The 25,647-nt window shown below is 38.5% G+C and overlaps 1 protein-coding gene across 1 annotated transcript; it reads left to right on the plus strand.

Moving 5' to 3' along the window:
- Positions 1–1,913: 1,913 nt before the first annotated feature.
- Positions 1,914–25,489, plus strand: ccka (cholecystokinin a). The gene is made up of 5 exons (XM_041987819.1): positions 1,914–1,932; positions 21,547–21,613; positions 23,691–23,770; positions 23,991–24,174; positions 24,712–25,489. The coding sequence occupies exons 3-5, from the start codon at positions 23,693–23,695 to the stop codon at positions 24,843–24,845; spliced, it is 396 nt and encodes a 131-aa protein (XP_041843753.1). The 5' UTR covers positions 1,914–1,932; positions 21,547–21,613; positions 23,691–23,692; the 3' UTR covers positions 24,846–25,489.
- The last annotated feature ends 158 nt before the right edge of the window (positions 25,490–25,647 follow it).

Genomic DNA, 25,647 nt, shown 5'->3' on the forward strand with positions numbered 1-25,647 from the left:
CTTTAGAAACGATCACAACTGTGCCTGCTAATAAGTATAGAAACCTGACATGCTAAGAATATTTAGTCAAACAATTAGTTCCAAACACAAATATTTGTATACATTTAAGTGTCAAAATGGTGAATTAGCTACTTTTTTGTAATAATATTGCATTAAAAACTTTCTATAGAATAGAGATATGGTGCTTTAAAGATGGATTATGTAATTTTCCAACCTTTAAGAATTTCATTGTTCAGAGAAAACTTGTTTCCTTACTGGGCAAATGACAATAAACACTGAATCACTTTGAATCTTGAAACTTGAAGTTCTTGACTTGTTTGATGGCACATTATCATCTATTATGTGCATTCCTGGAACCGCCAATGCCCAGCAGCTAAGAAACCACACTATACAACTTTGTCATCCGGAACACCGCGTGATGTTACAGCCAAGTTTCACTTCATGCTAACAAGTGGTTGTAAATACAATGGCCATTTGAATGTGCAACGTGGTTAATTCAGCAAAGAAATGCAAGAGGACATTATCAGAGGAAAAGAAAGGGACAGAACAAGACATAAGACAATAGTTAAAGGTGTCATCGTCTGGTCTTTTCATGCATCCACTGTTCTCTAAGTGTCTTGAAATATTTAAAAAAAAAAAAAAAAAAAAAAAAAAATCAAACATAGAGCTTGTTCTGACCCTTTGCCCATACAGCAACTTTATCTCGTGAGAGTTAATGCATGATTTTGACTAATGTTAATGAGGTGTGAGCTGATTGGCCAAAGGAGAGTGACGATACCAAGATGGTGGAAGAAGCACATTTACAACAAAATGTTTACAAAAATTTACATGGCAGAGCACTTCAACCCACTTATAAAAAAGAAAACACGGGGCTCATTTGTAGATTGCAGGGGGTTAAACTTTTAGGCTCGCCCCTTAATGTTAGCATTAGCGTTAGCATTAGTGTTAGCATTAGCATTAGCATTAGTGTTAGCATTAGCGTTAGCTGAGTCAGCAGTAAAGCCTGACATTATATCATTATATCATTCCACGCCTAAAGTTATGCTTTAGGCGTGGAAGAGGTGCTGGCTTATTCAAATAGCCTCCTGTGATGATGAAAGTAGCAAATTAAAATAAGGCGTTTGCAAGAGTTTACCCTTATTGACGATTCTGCAGTTAACAAAGGGCCCAGACGGAAAAACTCGACCCTCTTCAAAAGAAAGACTTTCAGGGAAGTTAACACTTCGGTCCAATACCAATACACGTGTTTTAACTTGAAAAAGTGCAATTTCCAGTTGATGACTCCTTTAATAAAACTGCCTTTACTTGCTAGAGGGAGCTCACAGTACAGCTAGGATGCAAGATGGATGCCAAGTTAACCATTGATGGGGCACATCACTGAGAAAATCTGCAAAAGTTTGGTAGTGCATCTTTAAAGTCTAAAAGACTTAACAATTTCAATTTCTGAGCTGATTAATACATTTGTAGTAAAATCAAAGTGTGCTTGCTCAGTCACTTTGTATTATCAGCCACATACATGTAACATGTAAACAGCACTCAAAATCAGCAGCTGTGTTTTCATTTGTTCATATGAACATGACTGATTTCTTTTATTTAAGAGTCCTTGGTCTTAAAAGTTGGTCGTAAAATTTCTCCCTATTGTTAATATGAAATGTTGTAGCTGAACCTAATATTTTTATTGATAGGATGCTTATGATTGAATCTGCATTACAGGTTTTTCTCATTATTTCTCATTATTTGAAAAACAAAACAAACAAATAAAAACAAAGAAACAAAGAAACAAAAACTAATAAGTGTAGAAATAAAACTTATTAGCAGATCAGAGTGGAGTTAGAGGAGTTTACTAAAAGTTCACCCTTGCTTTGCAGACTCCTTGCTTTGCAGAAACCTTGAAAGGGTAAAAATTCTGAATCCAACCTGCAGACCCATAAGGTAATACTTCAATCCACAAGCTCACAGAAGGACACGCATGCTTTGTAACATCTTTTTCATTCAATTCAGCTTTCTTTGTATAGCGCCAATTCACAACGACATTCTCAGGGCACTTAACAGATAAATCAGTTCAAGCTAATTCATTGTCATCAAATTAGTAGTCATACAAGCCAAGCCAATAAATAACAGTCTAGCCAAGGAAAACCAACAGATTGCATGGAATCTTGAATTTTTTACTTTGTGCTTTGGAGCAAGTGACCATAAAGAAAAATTTTGTAGTAACCTAATATCAGCTAGGGGAAAAATGTAGATTGATAATATAACAAAATCTGCCAATTTTTCAGATTAAGTGATGAAATATTAAGTTATCCCATTGGTCCACCTCTGGAAAGGCATTCATTCATTCATTCTCTTTATTGCTTAGTCCGTTAAGGGTCACGGGTAAGCTGGAGCCTATCCCAGCATTAACAGGTGAGAGGCAGGTTGCACCCTCGACAGTTCACCAGTCCATCGCAGGGCCAACACAACCAACCAACAAAAGGGGACAAACAACCATTCACACTCACACACAGAATTTAGAGTAATCAATTAACCTTACATGCATGAGAGAGAACCCATGCATACAGACAGGCAAGAACATGCAAACTCCACACAGAAAGGCCACCGCCCTCAAAGTTCAAACCTCCCCACAGCCGAGATTCAAACCAGCGACCTTCTTGCTGTGAGGCTGCAGTGCTAACCACCACACCACCGTGCAGCCCGTGCAGCTCTGGAAAGTGTCCCTTTCTTTAAAGATATGTTTAGTAAATAATAAATATTAATAAATATTGACTGTGTATGAATGTGTGGTCTGAATGATGCAGACAGATGAAGGCTCCTGGTTCACTTACCAACACAGACGATGTTTAATGTTTCATAATTTACAGTCGAGACCATTGCTAAAAATCATTAAGAGTTCCTCAACATTTTAATTTAAGCAAACCCTAGAACAGTTAGACTGAGTAGCACCAGTCCAGGATATGGTATTATACATATGTGGGAGACTTTATTTATTTTATTTAATTATTTCATTAATATCTCTGAGTTAATCTTCATTTCATCCCTGTTTTTTGAGACATTAAGTGGATAGGATGAATGTTTCTCTAGTTTCCACAGCAGATAGTTTTTCAATGGAACATTTCAGTTGCCTGGTGGTTTCAGATATTAAATTTACAGCCTCCTGATTTAATAAACACAAAAGGTTCATTCTGAGAGAGCAAACAGAGAACCTAATCCAGCGATGCTGCTACACCTGCCTGCAGAGACCTGCGGCTGATGCACAAATTGGTTTGTAGATTCAGAACAAAAAGTACTTTTTTCATCTCATTCAGAGAAAAGTATGTTAAAAAAATTGTATCAAGTTCCATATTCATGGCTGACCTTGTGAAATTGTAGGAACACAAAAAAAGCAAATGATCTCCACTCCCATCTTTTGCCATATTTTTATACAGACGCTCCCTGAATTAATAATGTCCTTATGAAAGCACTGAATGCACAAAAAGTTCTTAATAAGACACAGCAATGAGGACAACATCAAATGGATTTCATCAGATGTAAATCTAATACAATTTGAGTGGAGATTTTATCTTTTTAGAGGTCTCAGTTTGAGAGAAAAAAAGAAGAAAAAAGTAGAATAGTCAAAAGAAACAGAAGTTTTTAGGCCTTCTGCCAGGATCTTTAACAGTGAGAGACTCTTATGTAAGACCATTAGTCAAGGATGCAGCTATTTGTAGCACCCACCAATGACAAAGAAAAGAAGAAACGCGACAAGGTGAAAACAGAAGACATGGCTCGACAATGTTCAGTCATTGTGCAAATGTGTCTATATTGTGTTACAGGGATAGTCAGTATCTGTTAGTTGAAATCCTGGACAATCAGTTACTACAAATATGCTAGCTTGTAATCTTAATCTTTTATTACACATAAATTCAGAGATGATCCAGAAATATAGCGTGACATCAAAACTTGCATTTACAGTCACAGCATTTACTCCACACTTTTTATCCACTCAGCCTCTTAGTAAAATTTCAGGAAGATCCAGAGTGTGCTGGTAAGAGTAATAATTTTCTTTTCTGCTGAGCTGTATGTTGCTTTCCACAGTCTTCTTCCTGTTATATGTACAGACACATGCAGTACTCATATCAACACAAGATGCCTCATCTGCTATTGTGCTGCTAATGTTGTAAAAAAAAAAAACAAAAAAAACAGCAATTTTTACTGTGCACTTTTTCCATCATGTCTCATCTGTAGAAAGAACATCACCAGCAGAAAATCTCAGTGAAGGGAGGAAAGTAAGGGCTGACCAACAATTTGTGTCATTGGGGGATTTAAGGTAATTTAAGTTAAGTCATTGTGTTGAATTTGACAGTACTTTCTGTCCACTGGCCATTAGGCAGCATCAAAAAAGCAAGCAAGAAGCAGGGCTTCAGGTGGGTTGATGCAATAACTGAGAGGGAAAAAAAAACATAAAAAACAGACAGACATTATTAACGGGCACAATATACTGATAACTGAACCTTGAAGTATGTTTTTGCTTTATGTACTTTTTGTGTAGCATTATAAAGCCTTTGTCAGCAGGGCTGGAACATACAGTAGACAGCTTTGTGTGGGCAGTATTAATTTGATTTCTCTTTATAGGGGTTTTATGTGTTGATGGTGAAACTCTGAGTTCTTAGATGTGGCTGTTCTGTAGGTTGGTCCATCAGTCAACATCAGTAAAGTAACCCATTAAAGTACTTCTGCATCTCTAAAATGAACTTGCTTTTGCAAATTTGATCATTACTTTGTTTCATAAGAAAAAAGAAAAAAAAATCTTCAACAAGTCTTTTTCACAAGTCTTTTGACTGACTTAAAAAAAAAAAAAAATCTTTTTCTATTTTTAAAGCTTTCAGATTTTCTTAGTTTTCTCTGTCTAACTTTTTACCATTTACTGTATTACTCCCTCCAGCCTTCTGTATTTGTCTCCAGAAAACCACTTACCTGTTAACTGGACATATAGTATACAAACAAAACAAGAATCTCATCTAAAATACGGTTAAAAACCAAAAGACCTTTAGCTTTTTCTCCCACAAGAGTAACAGCTTAAGCACTCAGGAAGGTTGTTACTGAAACTACAAGACAGAGGAGGTCAGCACACAACACTCCAACTTATCGTTGCTACACTGATTATACCACAGTGTGTTTGTCTTCTAAATGAGTATCACTGTGTGTGTGTGTTTAGGATCAATGTTTCTTTGTTCTTACTGAAACACAAAAGACTCAACAGAGTGACTCAGATCCAATTAAAGACACTGCCCTGACACTACGCATTTGTTCCTCATGTCCTGCCAATCATCTTTGTTACCAATCACAACCCAAATATGTGTCCTTCAGCTCCAACTCCAATCCTGCTTCCCCTTGTTTTTCTTCTTCACTAATGTGTAAGAAAACAAAACACTATTTAAGTTCATCAAAATTAGTGTAAGCGATGTAATTAGCAGAAGGTTTATTGTAAATAATAACCTATGTGTGATAAAATATATGATGTTACTTAAACTTTGTTAAAAAAAAAAAAAACACAACTCCAAGTATTTTCTTTTTTTTAAATTTTATATACTTGGTGCACAAGCCACAATTTTTTTTTTTTTTTTTTTTTTTTTTTTTTTTGTCTTTTTCTTTTAAGTATTACAATAGACTGGGCTGGGTTAAGATTTCCTCTAAATATGTTTCTAAATATATTTATTCCCCAAAAAAGTTGTGAAGTTTTACAAAATGTAACACAAACTTAAACCAGTGACTTGAGAATTCTTACCCCTGGAAACTGTGTTATTAACATAATGTGGGATGAGCAGCAGAGTTGAGTATGTGGGATGCACCCATGAAAAAGTTGTTAAATCTTCTTTGCTAATGCAAAATGTATTACCTAGAAGTACCAATACAACAAAGAAATTTTTCACCAAACAGAAATTTCCTCATTTTAAATCAAGAGTCAAGACTTTTCCTGTTCAAGAGTGATGGGCACATCAGGGTAAGAAGAGTGGTGGATGAATTGTTGCACGCATCATACCTGCTGCCTACAGTACAAGCCAATGGTCAAGCCCTCACTTGGTCAGATCAGCAACATTTTAAATCCTAAGAACGGGGTCAGCTGACAATGTAAATATTCAAAATTATTAGATTATTTTGTACAAATAGAAACATTTTTCTGCCTTAACGGCACAGGCATATTCCAAGATGACACTGTCAGAATTCATCAGGCTCAAACTGTCAAAGAGATGTTCAAGAAGCATGACACATCATGTTCACACATGGCTTGGCGACCACAGAGTACGGACCTTTGGTAACCTTTGGGATAGGCTGGGAAAGACTTCACATAGATGTCATCACAATGTATGTTTTTAAAAGATGCCACAGCAAATGTCTGCCACAACCAAAGCAAGAGCTGAAGGTGTTTTTGTTTTGCATAATGCATAATTACAAAGAACTTTGATCTTTGGGTGTATACAGTGCATAACTGTGCATTGTTAAAAGAATCAGGAGTGCATAAACACTGAAGCTAATACAATAAAAGAAATGAAGAAAACTATATCCACCTGACTCTATTAACCTAAAAGTTACTGCAACCATCCAGGGAAAATTATAAGCACCAAAGTGCCTTTAAAACAACTTGGAGGCTGATTCCCATCTTTGTCCCAAGCTAAGCTAAGTGTTTCCCAGTAACAACATCACATTTAAGGTACAGACAGGTGTGGTATCAGTCTGTTCATCTAACCTTCAGCAAGATTCAAGCTCCAAGATTCAAGCTCTTTATTGTCATTATGCAAGCTTTTTGAGGAGTCTTTCGGCTTAGCTCACATAAATAAGAAAATAGAAATATAACAAGCACACATAAATAAGCAAACAATAAGTTAGGGTTTAAGTGTTGAACTACGGGGGGCTATTGCTTTCACAACTCTGAGGAAGACGCTGTCTCTGAGGCTTTTTGTGGTGCTTTTAATGTTGCTGTACCACTTTCCTAAGTGAAGTGGTACAATCAGTGCATTGTCTGTGAGGGTGGGGTCGGCTACAATGCGTCTGGCCTTCTTGTGGACTTAGGCGGTGTAGATAGAGTCCAGATCTGGTAGACGACAGCCCACAATCCCTTGAGCTGTCCTCACCACCTGGGTTACGTTCCACTTGTCCCGTGCTGTGCAGCTGCCATACCACACCCTCACACTGAGACACAGCTGACACAGACAGAGATCCTTAATTGGTTGAGGATAAGTGGTCAAGATGTTGACTTCCCTATCCTCACCACCTGGGCCTGTTGGTGAGGAGGTCACTGATTCAGGTGAAGAATGAATAGAATAGAATAGAATGCCTTTTATTGTCATTATACAAATATACAATGAGATTAAGCCAACCCCAATGTCAGTGCAAAGAGAGCAGTATAGAAGATAAATAAATAAATAAAAGATCTAAGGTATAAAATATTTACAGAAATAAACAGATGTGCACACTCGAGTTATTTGCAGATATAAGTATGAATTGTATATACCTGTATACTATACATGTGTATAGTGTTCGAGCTGAAAATATATAAATTACAATGAAAACATATTCAAATCAAAAAATATATTGCACATTCAGAGTATTGTTGCACGTATCATGATATGTTGTATATGTCACATGACAGAATGTATTGCACATGTCGTTAGTGTCCAGAGTATTTCAGATTTAAAGTCCTACAAGAGTTTAGGGCAGTTATTGCTTTTGGAAAGAAACTGTTTTTGAGTCTGTTTGTTTTAGTCCTGATGCACCTGTAGCGCCTCCCAGAGGGCAGCAGGGCAAACAGATCAGAGCCAGGGTGGGAGCTGTCATTTATGATGTTTCTGGCTCTGCTGAGGCAGCTGGAGCTGTAAATGTCCATCAGGGAGGGGAGAGGACAGCCAATGATCTTCTGTGCTGTCTTTACAACTCTCTGTAGCCTCTCCCTGTCTGCTACAGTGCAGCTGCCGTACCATACTGTGATGCAGTATGTGAGCAGGCTCTCGATGGATGAGCGGTAGAAGGTCAGCAGCAGGTTGGAGTTTAGTTTGTGCTTCCTGAGGACTCTCAGGAAGTGTAGCCGCTGCTGAGCCTTCTTAGTGATTGACGTGATATTCTCTGACCAGGAGATGTCGGCCGAGATGATGACGCCAAGAAACCTGATGGTGTGGACCCTCTCCACACACTCGCCGTTTATGTAGAGGGGGGCTGGGTCTGTGCTGAACCTCCTGAAGTCGATGATAATCTCCCTGGTTTTCTTGGTGTTGAGAGCGAGGTTGTTCTCAGAACACCAAGCAGCCAGCTTCAGGATCTCCTCCCTGTAGGCAGCCTCATCACCCCCGGAGATGAGTCCGACCACTGTAGTGTCGTCAGCGAACTTGACGATGAGGTTGTTATTGTGGGCCGGCCTGCAGTCGTGGGTGTAGAGGCAGTACAGGAGGGGGCTCAGCACACAGCCCTGTGGGGAGCCGATGCTCAGCGTGCGGGTGGAGGAGAGGTGGGGACCTAGTCTCAGTCTGGGGTCGATCTGTTAGAAAGTCCTTTATCCAGGCACATGTGAGAGGGGAGAGGCCAACAGTGTCCAGTTTTGTGCATAGTCTGTCCGGGATTATTGTGTGTGTGTACGCAGAACTGTAATCCACAAAGAGCATCCGGACGTAGCTCTGCTGCTGCTCCAGGTGGTTCAGCGCAGAGTGTAGAGCTACAGCCATGGCGTCCTCAGTGGATCTGTTTGCGCGGTATGCAAACTGGTGGGAGTCGAAGTCTGGGGGGAGATGGTCCTTGATGTGCTGAAGAACAAGTCTCTCAAAGCACTTCATGATTACCGGAGTGAGGGCCACCGGTCGGTAATCGTTCAGGCTGGTGATGGGAGACTTCTTCGGCACCGGGACCATTATGGAAGATTTGAGGCAGTGTGGGATGACTGTATGATCCAGGGAGAGGTTGAAGATCCTGGTAAAGGTGGGGGCGAGCTGGTGGGCGCACGCTCTGAGCACTTTGCCCGGTGCAGAGTAATGCTAGCAGACCCAGGTTGTGAAGCTTCAGGGCCAGCATGTCCGGGAGAACGGTGTTAAAGGCTGAGCTGGAGTCTACAAATATAGATTTTGGGATGCTGCAGATGAGTCAGGGCTGTGTGAAGTGCTATCGAGACAGCATCCTCTGTAAAACGGTTCACCCTGTAGGCAAATTGCACGCTGTCCAGGCTGGCAGAAATGTGCTTTAGGAAGATCAGCTAGAAACACTTCATGATGACTGGAGTGAGAAGATGGGGCAGTAATCACGGAGGAAGGTAATGGTTGTTTTTTTGGGCACGGCAGACTTCAGGCAGACAGGAACCAAAGCTGCAGGGACAGGTTGAAAATGTCAAGAAAAACTTTTGCCAGTTGGTCTGCACACGAATTTAGTGTCTGACCTGACGCCTTATCTGGACCTGCAACCTTTCTGTTTATCCTCCTCAGGGTGGAGGTAACTTGGTGCAGCTGCATGGTAAGAGGCTGACGCTGTGCCTCTGGTTGTGGGGGGTGAACAGTACTTCTGCTGCTTGGAGTGCTGAAACGTGCAAAGAAACCGTTCAAGGTGTCAGGCAGAGTGGGGTTGTCCTGCTTGTCTCTGCACTTGTACTCTGTGATGGTCTTGATGTCATTGAAGTGCTCCTCAATACGCCGCTTGTACCTCCGTATTCACATCCAGCTGGCAAAACTCAGGTTTTGCCAGCTAGATGCCAGTTCTTAGCGGGACCTGCTATGAGCCAATAAGCCAGCAGGAATAATGGGACTATTTCTCAAATTCCCAACAAGTATTCCCAAATATTTGTTGCTAATATTTTGAAATTTTCAAAAATTTATATAAGAAAACTTCTGCTGGACAATGTTGTGAGCTACAATAATGACATGTAAGCTAATTTACCACCCACTTCTGTCTAAACAGTGCACAAATACGACAATGCTGGGATAAATAACACTTACCTTGAGAGAAAAGCTAGGAGGCAAATGTTGAAAGGACAGCCATGAACCCACAAAGAAAACAGATTCATCATCAGAGAGTGTTGCACTGAGGAATATTTTTGCCTCTCATCCAGCTGCTCTATATCAAATTACATCCAGAACTGAGCAACAATAGACTGTTGATTCAGTGATTCACACGCAATGGTCTTCTTCTTTTATGATGAATGATCACTAAACCCACACTGGTGACAGCACTGTTTGATTTGTGTACGTGTGTCTGTATGCATAACGAAGGTATGACTAAGTGCACCAGGTCTACGGCACTCACATGCAAATATATCATCCTTGTGGTGGTACAAAAGGTCCTCAGAAGGGAGTGAGCATGTGTGTATGTGTGCACAATTGTAAAAGTAAAACTAAAGTCAGGAAAGAACAGCTAAGTTCAAAGTTATACAACCCCAATTCCAAAAAAGTGGAACGCTGCGTGAAGTTTCTCTAAAGGTGAAAATGATCTCCCTAACCCCCCCCACACCACTACAATGAACTATACTGAAGTCATTACAACATTCCATAAAAGAAAAAGGTGAGTGAGAACCATGTCTCCCATGTTAGGAGTGACGGGCAGAATGGCCTGTTGAATTATAACAGTAATGTTTGTTTTATTAATTATAGTTGTTATATGTTAAATGTTTAAGGTGTTGCATTCTTACTCTTATTGTGAAAGTCGTTGTAATGTTGGGTTGTATCTGTCACCTATTGATGATGTCACTATGTTGCGCTCTGCTCTGCTGACGTACATGTTCTGTATCTCAATTAAAAACTATTTCATAAATATGCCTACGGACAGCTAAAGTGAAACCCATCTCAATGCTTTGCTTATCATCCATCATGCAAGAGAAGGAAGAGAACTGCTCAATAGAAATTCATCTGAACAATACTGTTCATTAAGCTCAGGTAGTGTTCAACTAGGTGGTGAGAATTCTAGGTTATGTTGAACAGCTTCACAGCTAGAGGTGCATGACTATCACCAATAGTCATGCAAAAAAAAAACAATATTAAAAGAAGTACCATCATTAGTTATTAATTATTTCTAATCCGAAATAAAAAAAAAATATATATATTAAACTAATTCCATCTAGGGATACATACAGTATTTCCCAGTTAAATTAAATTAAATTAAATTAAATTAAATTAAATTAAATTAAATTAAATTAAATTAAATTAAATTAAATTAAATTAAATTAAATTAAATTAATTTAATTTAATTTAATTCAAAGCCGTGAAAATCTTAAATTTCCTAATACCTTCTGGACATTTGCCCACCTGTGGCTATAAAATGTGGATGTGACCAGTAGTCATGAGGAGAAGTCAAGCCAATCAGTTGTCTTTACATTACCACTGGTGGTTGATACTATATTTACTGGCTCTGAAACATCTTTGGCTCTATTAAACTTTAAATCAGAGTGTTGACTAATGAAATCACTTTTTACCCCAGAAGTTATCACAGTTTCTTTAATTCGATTCACTGATTTTGGTGATTTTGAAAACAGTTAACCAGACATTACAAACATGACTATCTAAATAAACAATACATATTTTTTCTAAACATATATCAAGTATCACTCCAGGTTCGCGATGGCTTTAAAACCTGTATACCTTTCCTAGTAATGGCTTTTGTGAAATGATGGCAGCAACATTACCATGCATAGTTAATCTGCAAGGATCAGCACTTCAAGTCACACCCAAAAGTTCATGACCCTTGAAAAAGTACTGCACCTCAGTAGGAACTTTCTGAAGGAAAAAAAAAATCTTTCACAGCCAGAGCTTACATCACTTAATGAGAAAGAATTGTTTTTTGTCTCGGCTCTTGACCCACATGGAATGCACCAACAAAACGAAGACATCACCCCACCTTTCTGACAAAGTGCAGCAATAACATTGCCATACCTGTCTCACAAAGCCCTCTCATATTACATGCTCTCTCTTCTCAACTACTCTCTAACAGTGTCATGCTCTCACATTCCCTTTTCAGTTTATGTCTTTTGAGTAGCTTGTCTCTGTCATCCTTTTTATTGGTACCACGCAGCCTGCAGGAACACACAGACAGACACAGATCATGCTGCAAAACACAGAAGCACCCACACGCAGTGACACATCACACATCCTGTGGGAGGTGAACAAGATAGCAAGCCCCTGCAGGTTAATCTCAGGAACTGTGATCTCTATGGGATTGTTCCCTCTTACACTTTTTGCTTGCTGTTGGGGCTGGTATTGATTTTGCAAACACAGGAGGGAAAACAGAAGTAACTGAGAGTGTATGTGCAATTCTGGTGATCTGTGGTGTTATTTCATTAACAGCATGGTGACAGATCACACACTGAAACAGCCTCCAAACACCAATGGCTGTTATTGAGCCTCCACAGCAGTGGAGCAATGGTTGTGTTGAATCAGGCAACAATTGTGCCATTTGCTGACAACATTTAGGAACAATAGACACAATGCTTTATTTGACGAATTAGCCCTTTATTTGGAAAATGTGCATTATAACTAAAGCCAAGTTAAGAATGATCTATGTAGCTGCACAGAGTAACGGGTTAGTGTAACTTTATTTGATAAAACATGTAGTTTATCTTACCTCTTATCTACCTGTTTCCTTTAATACAACTGTCTAAGTACTTGCAGTACTTATACACTGCAAGTACTTAGACAGTTGTTTGTGTGTGTGCAGCATATCATGTTATTTCCAACACAATTTCTTTATTCAGCCAGAAAAACTCCTCTATTTCCTGTAAGAGACAGATTGCCTCAGGCTGGTAATATAGCTGTCTAGAGGAAAAGAGAGGATTTTTTAAGACACAGGAGCAAGGTTTTCTACCCAAGAAAGAATCAGATAAAACTCAGTATATAGGATGGGATTTGTGAGTGATTTGAAAACTAAAGCGGGAATCCAAAAAAGAGGAGACGATGTTAACACAAAGTCCATTTTGTCTCGGTTACTTCCTCCCTTGCAGGCTCAGAGCTGCATCAGCCATGGATCAACTTCAACCTCTGTACTTTCACACATGCCACCAGTGTATAACTAAGGTGCATCAGTTCCGGCTTAAAAGGCTTATTGAAAAGGGATATTGATTTCTACTCAGCAAATCCTTGCCATTACATTTAGACCAACTTTAGACAGACCTCCCAGAGGAGTCTCCATAGAAGAAGCTGGCTAGAACTGACTGTACTCAGTTGGGGGAAAACCTTCACTTCTATTGTCCTTTAATGGATTGAAGAGCTGAACTGTGTGATGGATTGAAGATGTACACAATAAAGCTGATCACAGTCTGTTTGGACATTTAACCAATCAAACTCTGACACTAAATTATGTATACTGTTAACCTTGCAACTGAGCAAGGACAAGACAGATGCAGTTTGGTCAAGTTAACGCTCTGCACTTTGACTTAAAGTTCCAAATGTTCAGCAGATATTGCATATGTAATAAAAAATTATGTCAATGCATTAGATGGCACTGACATCTAACCTAAAATAAAGCATGTTTACACACACTTTAATGTTTTGTAGAGAAAGATTAAACTTTTTTTAAACAGTTTTTAGCACAGCCATCTAATTTTTCATGGTGTCAAATGTTTTTTTTTTTAGTGTTGGTTATACAAGACAAAAATTAGTCCACCCCAGAAATTTTTGACTTGATATTTCCCACATCCAAGACCATAAAATAGCATTACAGAATGAATATATCTCCCAATAACACAGTTTTCCCCAGTTTATCGCGCTGCAGCTAAACTTTCTGTTATTACTCTCACACATACAAAAACACAGACACACATAAAGCAACACATGCAGCACACAGTGTTTTTTATGGCCCAGAGAGAAGCATTAGTATTGATGAAAGGATCTATTAGAAAAAGCAGCAGAATGTAGTCTTGTGTTATTTCCCCTGAGAAACTCATCTCAGAGATGCTTTAATAAGACAGTTTAGTTCAGTAAACCAAGCCTGAACTCAGATTGTGTATTCGAATTTAATAGGTCTACACTACTATTTTCAATGTGGGAAAATATGATGGTCATATTCTGAGACCTTATCCAGATGTTTATGATCCTGTGTATTACAAGTTAGATTTACTGGTTACTCAGGAAGTTTAGAAAGTCAGACAGAGCAGCAAAGTTCTGTAAAATCAGTTCCTCTGAGTTCAACCAACAACATCACAAATCAACAATGTTGTACAATAACCTATAATAACTCTCCATTTGGTTCACAGCAGGAAACATGATATTGTTGAACAGACCCGGTGTGGGAAAATGTGGACTATTTCCTTTGCAACCTCTACATGACATGACATTTACGTTTAGACCAAAATGCACTGCAACTTTTATGGTTTTCCTCTAGTTTTCCTTCAGGCCAGTGAACTGCTTGAGAAAAAAACAAAAAACAATAACAATTTGATTTATTGCAAAGATCAAAGGATTGACACACCGACACACTGATCTATATATAGTTTACTTTATAATGCTTCCTAATGTTGAATAAGAATTAGGAAACATGATAACATTACAGCTTTATAATTTTATTCATTGTTTTTTTTTCAGATTCAGATTTTTCAGGGTACGTTAAATATAATAAGAAACACATTATTCTGATACCATACAAGACTTTTCCTCAGAGCAAAATATTTTCTACAACTATTAACAGGTACAGCATGAAATTTATAACACATTTTTATGTGCTCTTTAAAACCAAAAGCAAAATCCTGCCATCTGGCACCAATAAAACACTGCCTTTGTTCGCATTAAACCTGCAAATAAGTAACTTCTGTCTCCTCCTGTGTAATTACTTAGTGGAACTGATGACCTATGCCTGTGATGGCTCCTATACACAAACTACAAAGCATATTTTATAAATACCAACCAAGACCAGTAGGGAAACATCTGTGCCCATCCTTAAGTCAAGTCTATTTTTTGCATTTAGTTTAAATATTTTTTTTAGTTGTTGCTGAAAAGTGATAGAAATTGTTAGCATACTGACAAATGGAGACCAGAATACCTATTATGTCTCAAACATGTGTTTTATAGTCATTGTGAGCTTGCTAGCATGCTAACTTTAGCATTTAGCTTAGCCATTTGTGGTTCAGAAAGAAGCTAGCTAAAGCGGTGTCACTATTTCCCCATAACTGACCAAGTAAAAATGTATTTCATATATTTTTTTTTTCCAAAAGATGCATTTTTCCCCCATTTTTAATAGGATACGAGGAATGAAAACTTAGTTCTTTCATCTTTGACATCAAGCCAACCTGACAACTGTTTTAAAGGTCCCATATTATGCAAAATTCACTTTTTAATGGTTTTGGAACAGTCATACTGGTCCCCCCGCATGTGTAGGAGACCCGTAAGTGTGAAACTCTTTCAGGCGCTCTCTCTCCCCCCTGCTCCACCTCTAGGGAAGTAAGCGCTGAAATGAGCTTGTTTGAAAGCGTGTACGTTATGACGTCATAAGGGACAATAACCACTCCCCACAGAGCGATGGACCCGCCTACCGGCTCTCAAAGCCCGCCCTCTAAAAATCACCTAGCGCCCAGTGTTTTTCCCTCTTCGGCAACCCTCGTTAGCGGACATGGCTAAGCGACAGAAGCACTGTTCTGTTTGTGGCTGCATAAATGAACACGAAAACGTTTTTTTACTTCCATCCACTGAACCCACGAGGACTGAGTGGATTAATTTTATTTTTGGAGGAAATGTACCCGGAAAACTTCCAAAGGTTTTGCATGTCTGTGGCCAGCATTTCAAAGAGGACTGTTTCCACAACATGGGTGCATGGAAAGCAGGCTTCGCCAACCGTTTGAAGCTGAAGCCAGGTTCAATACCAACTGTCCGTGACACAGCTGGAGAGGTAAGAGCAGTACTGTTAGTCTTCTTGCTCGAACTTCTTCAGGAATGGGTTCCGGTGTTCCGGCGTTTGTTTATCCTTCACTACGCTGTAATCAGCGTCTAGTAACCGCTAAGGCCTAACCTGTCAATCACCTCATGACGGGCGATGCGATGGGCGGAGCCAACAGCTGAGCTGCTCCACCAGGGTTCCGCCCACCATAAACGGCACATTTCTGAAGCTGCTAAAAAGAGGGAGGTGAAGAGAAGCCGCTGCACTCAAACTGAGGGTCGATTTGTCCATACCATGGCGGAAATATTTCATTTAGATATTAATGAATGGTCTCAGATTGGGAATAAAGTGTATAATATGGGACCTTTAAGCAAAGAGGTTCTTCAGTCTGAAAATATATTCTCTATTCTATTCTACAGTCATTTAGCAGATGCTTTTATCCAAAGCGACTTACATTTGAGATTAGGAACAACACAAGCAAGAATTCAAACAAGATGGGACATCATAATTAAGCGGTAGTCAGACTGCTGTGAGTCCAGTTGGACCCAGGTGCTGTCATGTAGTGCTAGAGGCAGTGCATATAAATTTTTTTTTTCTTTTTTTAGTTTTTTATAGTTTTTTGTAAGTTAAACAATATCATCTTGGGCATAAGTGTGCACAGATTATTCAGTACTTGGTTGAGCCATGGACAAATCTTTTTAACCCATTCTGTTGAGTAGAAGAATTAAGCTAAGTGCAGAAATGCTCCTTAAACAACTGAGTCTTTAGGTTGCTTTTAAATATATCTAAAACAACAGATATATCTAAGACAACAGGACAGGCACCAAATCAGCTTCAATGTAGTGTAGATACGTGCATTGTGTTTATGTTTTGCTCTTTGGCCAAGCTGATTATAGAGATTTTGAACTTTTCTTTGCTGTGACATAACATTTTGTACAGTCATTACCACGAACCATTTTGATTTTCAAGGGTGATGAAAATGTTTTTTAATCATCTTATTAATAATCTATCACCCCCCCCCCCCCCCCTTCACACACTTTGCGTTGAGTCTGCCACCAGCCCTCTTTAAATTTGTCTGACAATAGAGAACGGAGTTGATTGGAGCAGAAAAGAGGATCCATCTACTAAAGAGGTTTCAGACCCACACAACACTGCAATTAATTCAAGTACCATGACTCACCACTGGGAGGATACACATGAATGTGCGCCTTGTCAAGCTGCAGCAGTTGTCAGATGTTGTCTGACAACTCCTCCATAGTGACAAGCTGCAGGCCTGTAAAAGCCTCCTTGTTTGGGTATTCAGACAGACAGAGAATGATTTATTTTTAATCCCAGCTGAATTTGTCCTCGTGTTGTGCATTAATATAAGGTGTACTTAACACCTTGGACCACTTTAGAAGTTTCTAAAACATCCTCTAAAGTTGAGCTACAGATGATGCTTTCACAAAGTTCAAATCTCATCCTTCACAAGCTTTTAACCCCCTGACTTTAGCTAGAGATCTGGCTTGAATCTCATTCATTAAGAACTTTTTCTCAGTCTGTTAATTTGTCTACCATTTTTATTCCAATTCTTACCATTTTATAAGTTACTCTCACTTGCTAATATGATTAAGAGTTCAAAATATTTGGAAAAGAACACCCAGCATTGCAATTTTATCATGGATTACGTCCTTCAATGATCAATCTGACATATACGATAAAATCTAAACTCTAAAATCTTCATGATCTGTATTTACATGAGTAAATCTGTTTCATGCTGTTTAATGTGAAAATGTGAATATGGTTATGCAAATATCTTGAAATGCTTATGTGAATAATATGAGGAAAATTAAATCATGGTCATATAACTAATACCAACATACACTCTCTCCTCAGCCCTCAGTTTTGCATCAAGCCATCAAAAACCCTCTTGCAAAATCAGATCACACAACAACCTCAGGGGAACCATTTGAGCCTGAAATTCAAAAACTGTTCACATTTCACCACTGCATAAATCAGCATTATAAAAAACTCAAACAAGCACCATAAGAAAATGCTAAATTTGCATTGATGTAACACAGGCAGGCTGTTAGCAGAGAGGCAAACAAGTACACAGTAGCATATAAACATCTGTGAAGAGCAACGAAATCAACAAATAGGAGGCAAATAAAGCAGCCAGTCTGTCAGGTTTGCTTCAAGAAACTTAAACTGAGACTGAATACACAGCAGGTTATCTAAGCATCCTCTCTGCTCCTGCAGCAGCAATGTGAAATATGGTAAAATCCAGTTATGTGCCTTACAAAGCATTCCTAAACAGTACCAAAGATAAGCAAAGATTTCACGTGCAGCAAAGACCAGAGATGAAAGGTTTTAGATTTAAAAAGGTGCTTTTGATATTTTAACCCTTAACTGGTAAGAGAACAGAATTTGATCATTTCAAAGAACATACAAGATACCTCCTCATGCTACTACATGAAATCATAAAACCAGAGCTATGCCCACAATCACCAAAGGTCAGGCTGCGACCCAGATACTTTATTGAGATTGGCTTTCATCATAAAAAGAGAAGAAACTTTGATTACTGACCACTCACTACTGAAGGACTGTTATTATTTTAGAAAAAATTAACCAAGTCTTGTAATATCCCCCATAATCACAATGACACTCTTCCTCTATGGGTGAAATAAGAATTAAGAATTTCTATGTATTTCAGTGAGTGCACGATAAAGGGTTAATCCCTGCCCTAAATGTGCAAAAGACAGTCAGTCAGTGAAGTGGGCAGCCAAACAACTCATTAAGTGAAAGGTCGGTGGGTTTAGTTTCTTACCTCATTTACACCCTGTAGTCTGATCTACCTGATTTTGTAACGGCCTCTTTGGTCATGCATTTTACACTTCATGTCACATTCACCCCCGAACTTACACACTCATATATACTAAGTGTTTTTTCCTAGCATTCATACATACATCTGACTGACAGACACATCGGAAGGCAACGTGGGGTTTAGTGTCTTGCTCAAGGCATGTAGCGAGGGGAAGCCTTGAATCAATCCACCAACTTGCCGGCTGGCAGACGACTGCTTTTTCTCCTGAGCTAGAGCCTCTGATATGTCCATGGGGACGAGTGTAAGTTCTTGTGGACATATGCCAAATAGATATGATGAAATATGAGCTAAATAAACATGTAATATAAAGAGGAAGTGACAGTTGTTGACAGGACCCTGTCACTCTCATGAGGTCGCAGGTAACAGCTATTTAGATTGAGCTGCATCCCACAAAAAACATGATTATCAGCAGGAGACTTTTTTATGTTTATTCAAATTTATATACCCTGCTGTGTTTTCTACTTTACATTCATCTTCTCATCCCTAAATCAAAGACAGAACCCATCTAATGAGGCTCACAGCTTTACTTCTCTAATGAAATCCTGCGGGAGTAGGGTGGATTAGATGGCTTCACGTCAGTTGTCTGTTTGACCAAATGCAGACTTGAGATCTCAAGCACAACGGATTAAATTTAAAAAAAATGAAGCCTGCAGGAATAGCTGGTGGAAAAGATAAAAACAAAATGGGAAGCTGTCTTGAAACATTGAATAAGTCACATTTCACTAAATTTACCAAACTGTTTGCAGCAGGAAAAGGAATCATTCAGTCAATGTTTCTAAAGCAAAAATAGTTCCTCTTGAACTTCGGTGAAGCTGTGCTGTTCTTGTTGGACTTTAGAGAAGTGTGAGTAGTCGTGTTTGGGTGTACGTCCCATTGAAAGTTTAACAGCTGATGAAGAAACACTAAAATTCTGCTTCACTACATACTGGGTTCATTCATAACAGGTAGAAGCTTTTTTCCCCTTGTATTTTTTGTTCTTTTCAGTTGAAATTTAAAGTTGTTTTAGGCGTAATAAAAGTGCTTTTAAATAACTTCTTAGAGTCCAGTAATCAGGTATAACTTCACTGATTTCTTTACAACTAGAACAATATGAAAAAACTGCATACAGTACTTATATGTTAAGCACATGTGCAGGACTGCACATAATATGATCATTGTGCAATTAGCCATAAGGAGATCGAGGGATGCAGCTCCAAATATGTGACATTTGATGACATTTTATTAAGAATTAATCCCAAATAATAATTTTTTTTATACCTTTTATAGATTGTGGATCTGTATTTCTAACCCAGTCTCACCCCAAAATGTGGAATAGTTACAATGTCACCATTTTTGCTGTTTTTCATTCTACTGGACAGAAAAAGAAATCTACAAGGGGACTAAAATACTTTTTAAAATAGTCATGAATCTGATATATAATACCTCAGCATTACTACTTTATCTTTTACAAGCTAAATAATTAATGGTTAGGGATACATAATAATAATCTATAAAATAACATAATGAAAAAATGATCATTGCTTACAACATATGCTGTAAAAATTGCATTGCATCAAAATATCCTTATCCCTTCAACTCAATACACTAAAATGTGCTGTGCACATCAACAAATATTCTTCTGAAATACATATAAAAGTTGTCCTGGGAACCCAAAAGAAGAGAAAGAAAATAATCTGTGTTCATCAATAAGTTACAGATTGACTCCATTTGCAAAAATATTAATTAGTAATTAATAACCAAAACAACCATATAGCCTCAAAAATGGCCTCTAAACTACCACATATGCAATAACATATATAATACACTTGCAATTTCTTTAAAGAAGCCACAAAGTCCTCTTGAAGAGGAAGGAAAGGACATGGACGGCACATGTAGGCCACAGCCAGTGCTTTGATATCAATTCAACAACTGTTTTCATTTCTGGGCTTTACACAGTCATTGTAGTTTTTTCTTTCTCATCACTACCATCACGCTGTTAGCATCACTTGTTCAACACTTCACATGCAGTTTATCTGGTAACAACTAGAGGCTGCATGCTCTTCTAATGCAATTATGACTCATTATTACCACAGGAATAAATCATATATACACACCAGTCCAGACAGTGATAGAAGATATTAACATTAACAGTTAAACAGACAGGACCATGTTGGACACTCACCATCCCTGAAGTCTGTGCTAGAATGTTCTAGTGATAAAATGGCAAATCCTTTCACAGGCCTTTTTTTTATTTGGATATGTAGCTGCACATGACTCACACACACACACACACACACACACACACACACACACACACACACACACACACACACACACACACACACACACACACACACACACACACACACATACTAAGCTGTTTTAAATGTCTCAGATATATATTCTGGTTCACTTCACACTGATTGTGTAAGAACTCTATTTGGGATCATTGGTAGCAGGACGAGAACAAAGATCCAGAATAAAATATTTCTTCATCAAGTTACAGAGTATGTCCTACATGGAAACATGGCCCTCACCTCTGTTCAACACCTATCATTTCAAGGGTGTTTTGCACGTCTACTTAAAGACTCTTTGAGCAACTCGATAACACTCATTCAGTCCATCAGATTCCCTCTGTGTGTGTGTGTGTGTGTGCATTTTCTTTTTCACCCAGGTGTGTGAGGTGGTGCCATGACAGTTAAAGAGATTTTTTTTCTTGTTGGTTGTTTATGTATGTGTGTGTGTGTGTGATTTTCAGCATGTGTGCACATTTGCGTCTTCAATGGCGTCAGTGCTTGTAGTTTCTGCGCCAACAACAAGCTCCTCCCACCAACATAGGCCTCTCCCACTTCCTCTCTATGAGTGTTAAATATGGCTTCACCCCCCCTCTGTCTCTCACTCTATTACAGCCTCAACGTTGGAGCAAAGCTCAGCATCTTCAGATCATCCTCTCCTGGTGTGTGCCAGAAACTGCAGGTAAGAACAGAAACATTGCTCTGCAGCTTTTTATCCTTTCTTACTGCATTTGTTATTATTGTTGATGTTTTGTTGCATTTGATCAGTTACACACAGGTCACAAAGTCTGACAGCAAAATTATATTTGAGAAGGGACTGAGAATTTCCCCTTTTTCATTTTCAGTTGTTTGTCAGGCTTTATTACCCCCATTTTTATTATTCTTTTTTTTATTTCAGTTACATACTTTTGTTATATATTTTTGTTATATATTTTTTTTGTTATTTATGTTAATTATAATATGCCAAGTTGTAAAAAAAAAAAAAAAAACAAAACAAAAAAACAAAAAAAAACAACAACAAAAAAACAACAAAATTAACTGCTGTAACATTAAAACAACTGGGTTCATTAATGACAGAATACTTAAAATTTCTAATAGTCATGACAGAAAATAATAAATAGTCAAATCAACAAAAAAAATAAAATTTTCAAGTTTACTTATGGCAAAAATATCCTACTTTGTGTGTTTAAATGAAGATGTTGTGTCCGTGGAATTTTTTTCTCTCTCTTTCTGTAGCGCAAACTCTGCTTGTTTATTGCATTTTACATTAAGTGTTGCTGATATGCATATCATGAGGTCATTATGAGGATAAATAGAAGGGCTTTACAGATAAAAGAGACAAACATTCCTAATGAGTGTTGGACAGTTGAGGAGAGGCTTTCACACACAGTCCACATCATTACCAGCCCACTGAATAATGAATGAGAGACAATGACCAGCTGCTTTCAGGAAATATATTAGCATTAAAATAATGACTATTTACATCAACACTGTGCTCGTTTAAACAAAAGTATTCAAATAGACTGTTGTATGAAGTTACAGTGATAATATTAGACAGATATCAATTTGGAGATGTATGATTTGATTTGAGGTTTCATCTCAATATTGTCCTGGGTCCTTCTGTGTTTGAAGGGCTTTATAATACCTATATAATTATGCCCAACAAAAAACAATAAAAACTTTAAAACAACAACAGCACTCCAACGGGGCAAGCCTCTGACTTGAAATTTATTTTTCCAAACTATATAACAAGTATAAGTCTGTCAAAATTGCATGTTACACTGCAGTATGTTTTCTCAATTTGTGTGAGTTTCCTGTTTGTTCCAGTTCAGATTTAACAAAAAACAACAAATAAAAAGTAAATACAGTGAGAGCAATTGAAAAAAAGACCCTTTTGTTAATAAATGTGCTCGTTAGATAGCTCTGCAGAGGGCAATGCTGTAATATAACCACTGAAACCAACTGAGACACTGAGCTTTTTCAATTACTGGAGATTAAAAGCCTCCCAGCAACTGGTGTTGGCTTTAATTGGACCTCTTTCCTCTGTAAGGATGCTCTGTTACAAGAGCACCATTCATCAAAACTAATGAAAAATAAAGACAGTGTTGAAAATTGAGAAAATTGCACCGATGTAATGTTATCCTTTAGGATCACCTGCAGTTCATGGAGAAAATGTACTTTTATGTCAATACACATGATATTCTAATTATAACATGAATGGTTGGAGAAAATTTCAGCTTACCTTAATTTGATTGTTTAATGTAATTTTTGCTTAGAGCCCTGAAAGAGGGAGCTAATTGGAAAAGAGGGAAAACTAATGTAATTTATTTACTCAGTGTGATCATCTTAATATAATCTAAAATCTAAAAAACATAACAGAACAAAATTAAGATTTAGAAGTAATGGGTGTGTCTCCTTTGGGATTGTGCTGATGATATGTCCTCATCCCGTCCCTGCAACACCAAGCGAGCACACACCTGTGTGTGATCTTTAAACTCTAAATTGTTCCATCAGTGTGTGGCAAAGCGAATTAGTGTGTGAAAAAGACCAAATGGTGTTTGTTATAGTTTCCAGTAGAGCTGTCACAGGTTAACGTCTCTTCCTACTGCTGCTCCTCTGTGACTCTAAAAGGATTTATTGCAGCCTTTTTTTTTCTTTTTTTTTTCGCTATTACTCTTTTGCTCATCAAGCTGTAGGCACGGGGCAACTTTGTTGTGTGTTTGTGTGTTTTTAACACTTTTCTTTCTGTCTCTTTTCAGTCATGAATGTAGGTATCTATGTGTGTGTTATCCTGGCTGCTTTGTCCAGTGGCTCGCTAAGTCTGCCTTCACACTCCATGGTAAGAAACAAAAACACACACTCTGAGTGAGAGATACTTTAATTTGTCAGATTTGAGGCTTACAGAGGGAATGGGAAATGTGAAATTTGTATAACTAATAATTTAACATTTATTTATAGAGATTACATAGATTTGTTAATTTTTTTTTCTTTTTAGCATGTTTTAAGTTGGTTAAAAGCTTAATAGGATTTGATAAATTACCTTTTATTTTCTACTTCAGAGAGCTGAGAGTACAGCTCTTGTTACAGACAGTCTACCTGCCCCCTCACCTAACCACACACGCCAGGCCCGCTCAGCTCCAGCGCCCCCCTCAGGGCAGTTTGCTCATTACATCCATCCTCAGGAGGACTCAGATGCTCCAAACAGTCTGAACCAACTACTGGCCAGACTTGTCTCCAGGAAAGGTGAGTGGTTGGAAGCATGACTGCAGACTGAAGAGACAGACAGAGAGAGCGACTGGGATGAACGTCTTTATCTTAAGTCGCCTTGTGTCATTACACACACATTTCTCTTTCCCTGACATCCATTTGCTTGTAGTCTGGTGTCATTCATGCTGTGCTCGTTTCCCACCATCTGGCATTTCCCACCTCCCTCTTGCTTCCGCTCTCCATCGTCCCATGCCTCCTCCCTGTCTCTTCCACTTCTGTTTCCTCCGATTCCGTCCACCTACGCCATTTCCTCACTTGTCTCCCTACCTGGCTTCTCTTTGCTCCCTCTGTCACCGTGCATCTCTGCTTCTCTTTCAAGTCAACACTGTGTGTCACTGGATAAAACTGCTGAGCTCACTGGTCCTACAGAACACACAAAGACTGAAATAGAAACACAAGTCAGCAGGAATCATTACTCATTGGGAGTTATGTACCATTATTTACAGAGTATAGCCAGGTAGTAAATATTGTTCTGTCAAGTTAAACTTATCGGATGATCGATGTCTATTCCAGGGTCTCCCTTTCAGAGCAGATCCTCCCTCAGCAGCAGAGCCGTGGCCCCCAGCCACAGGATAAAGGACAGAGATTACCTCGGCTGGATGGACTTTGGACGACGTAGTGCAGAAGAGTATGAATACTCCCCATAGAGGCACAGCTTCTTGTTTTTTTTTTTTTTTAATCCCTGAGTTGCAACTTTTATCACATCTATTCAAGGCCAGCAAAAACACTTTTCACACTGCATTTACTGTAACCCAGGGCTGGCTTACCACCACCCCACAATGAGTTCAGCATCATATCATAAAGCAAAGACCTGCAATCTGTGAACCCTAACATCCACACCAAACCCAGGAACACTTTCCCAACTGTTTCTCACAATATACCATCAACATCACAAGATAAAGCAAATATAAGTCACAGCACTTCGTTACTTCCCCTCAAAAAATTACAAATAGAATTAAGTCCCTGTATTAAACCACCTGGGTTCTGTAGTGTTTTTAAAACATTACTCAAACAAGAGGCCTTGTGCATCTATCTGGGAATATTGTTAAACAAATGCAGATCAGTGCTCTTGTAAATATGTAAATATGCAGAATAATGTGTGCAAGTTCAACACAGACAAAAATGAAACTGCAATGTAGAGGCATGGCAGAGATGCTCTATGGCCATCCGGCTTTGACTGCACAAATACTCGCAGCAAAGACGGGGGTCAGTTATGTTTTTCTCAAGCGGTATGTGATGATGAGAGTGACGAGCTTTAAAAGGTGTTAACAGATCAGCAGGTCTGAAATAACTGAGGAAGTTCAAATAGTGGACGATGAAAGAAAACAAAATGTGTGGGAAAACAAAGTGACAAAGGATTCAAATGTATGTTTTTACTCTCAGTTTTTGGGGTTATTTTATTGGAGTTTAAAGGTCCACCAAGGTTTCTTTGTAAATTGGACCAAATTA

Source organism: Melanotaenia boesemani, chromosome 6 (genome assembly GCF_017639745.1).
Source record: "Melanotaenia boesemani isolate fMelBoe1 chromosome 6, fMelBoe1.pri, whole genome shotgun sequence".
In the NCBI taxonomy this organism is placed as follows: domain Eukaryota; kingdom Metazoa; phylum Chordata; class Actinopteri; order Atheriniformes; family Melanotaeniidae; genus Melanotaenia; species Melanotaenia boesemani.

Excerpts from the sequence above, each read along its gene's own strand:
- ccka (XM_041987819.1), top strand. The coding sequence starts at position 23,693 with ATGAATGTAGGTATCTATGTGTGTGTTATCCTGGCTGCTTTGTCCAGT. Across the intron at positions 23,771-23,990 it reads GTCTGCCTTCACACTCCATG|AGAGCTGAGAGTACAGCTCT; the intron begins GTAAGAAACAAA and ends TTTCTACTTCAG. Across the intron at positions 24,175-24,711 it reads CAGACTTGTCTCCAGGAAAG|GGTCTCCCTTTCAGAGCAGA; the intron begins GTGAGTGGTTGG and ends TGTCTATTCCAG.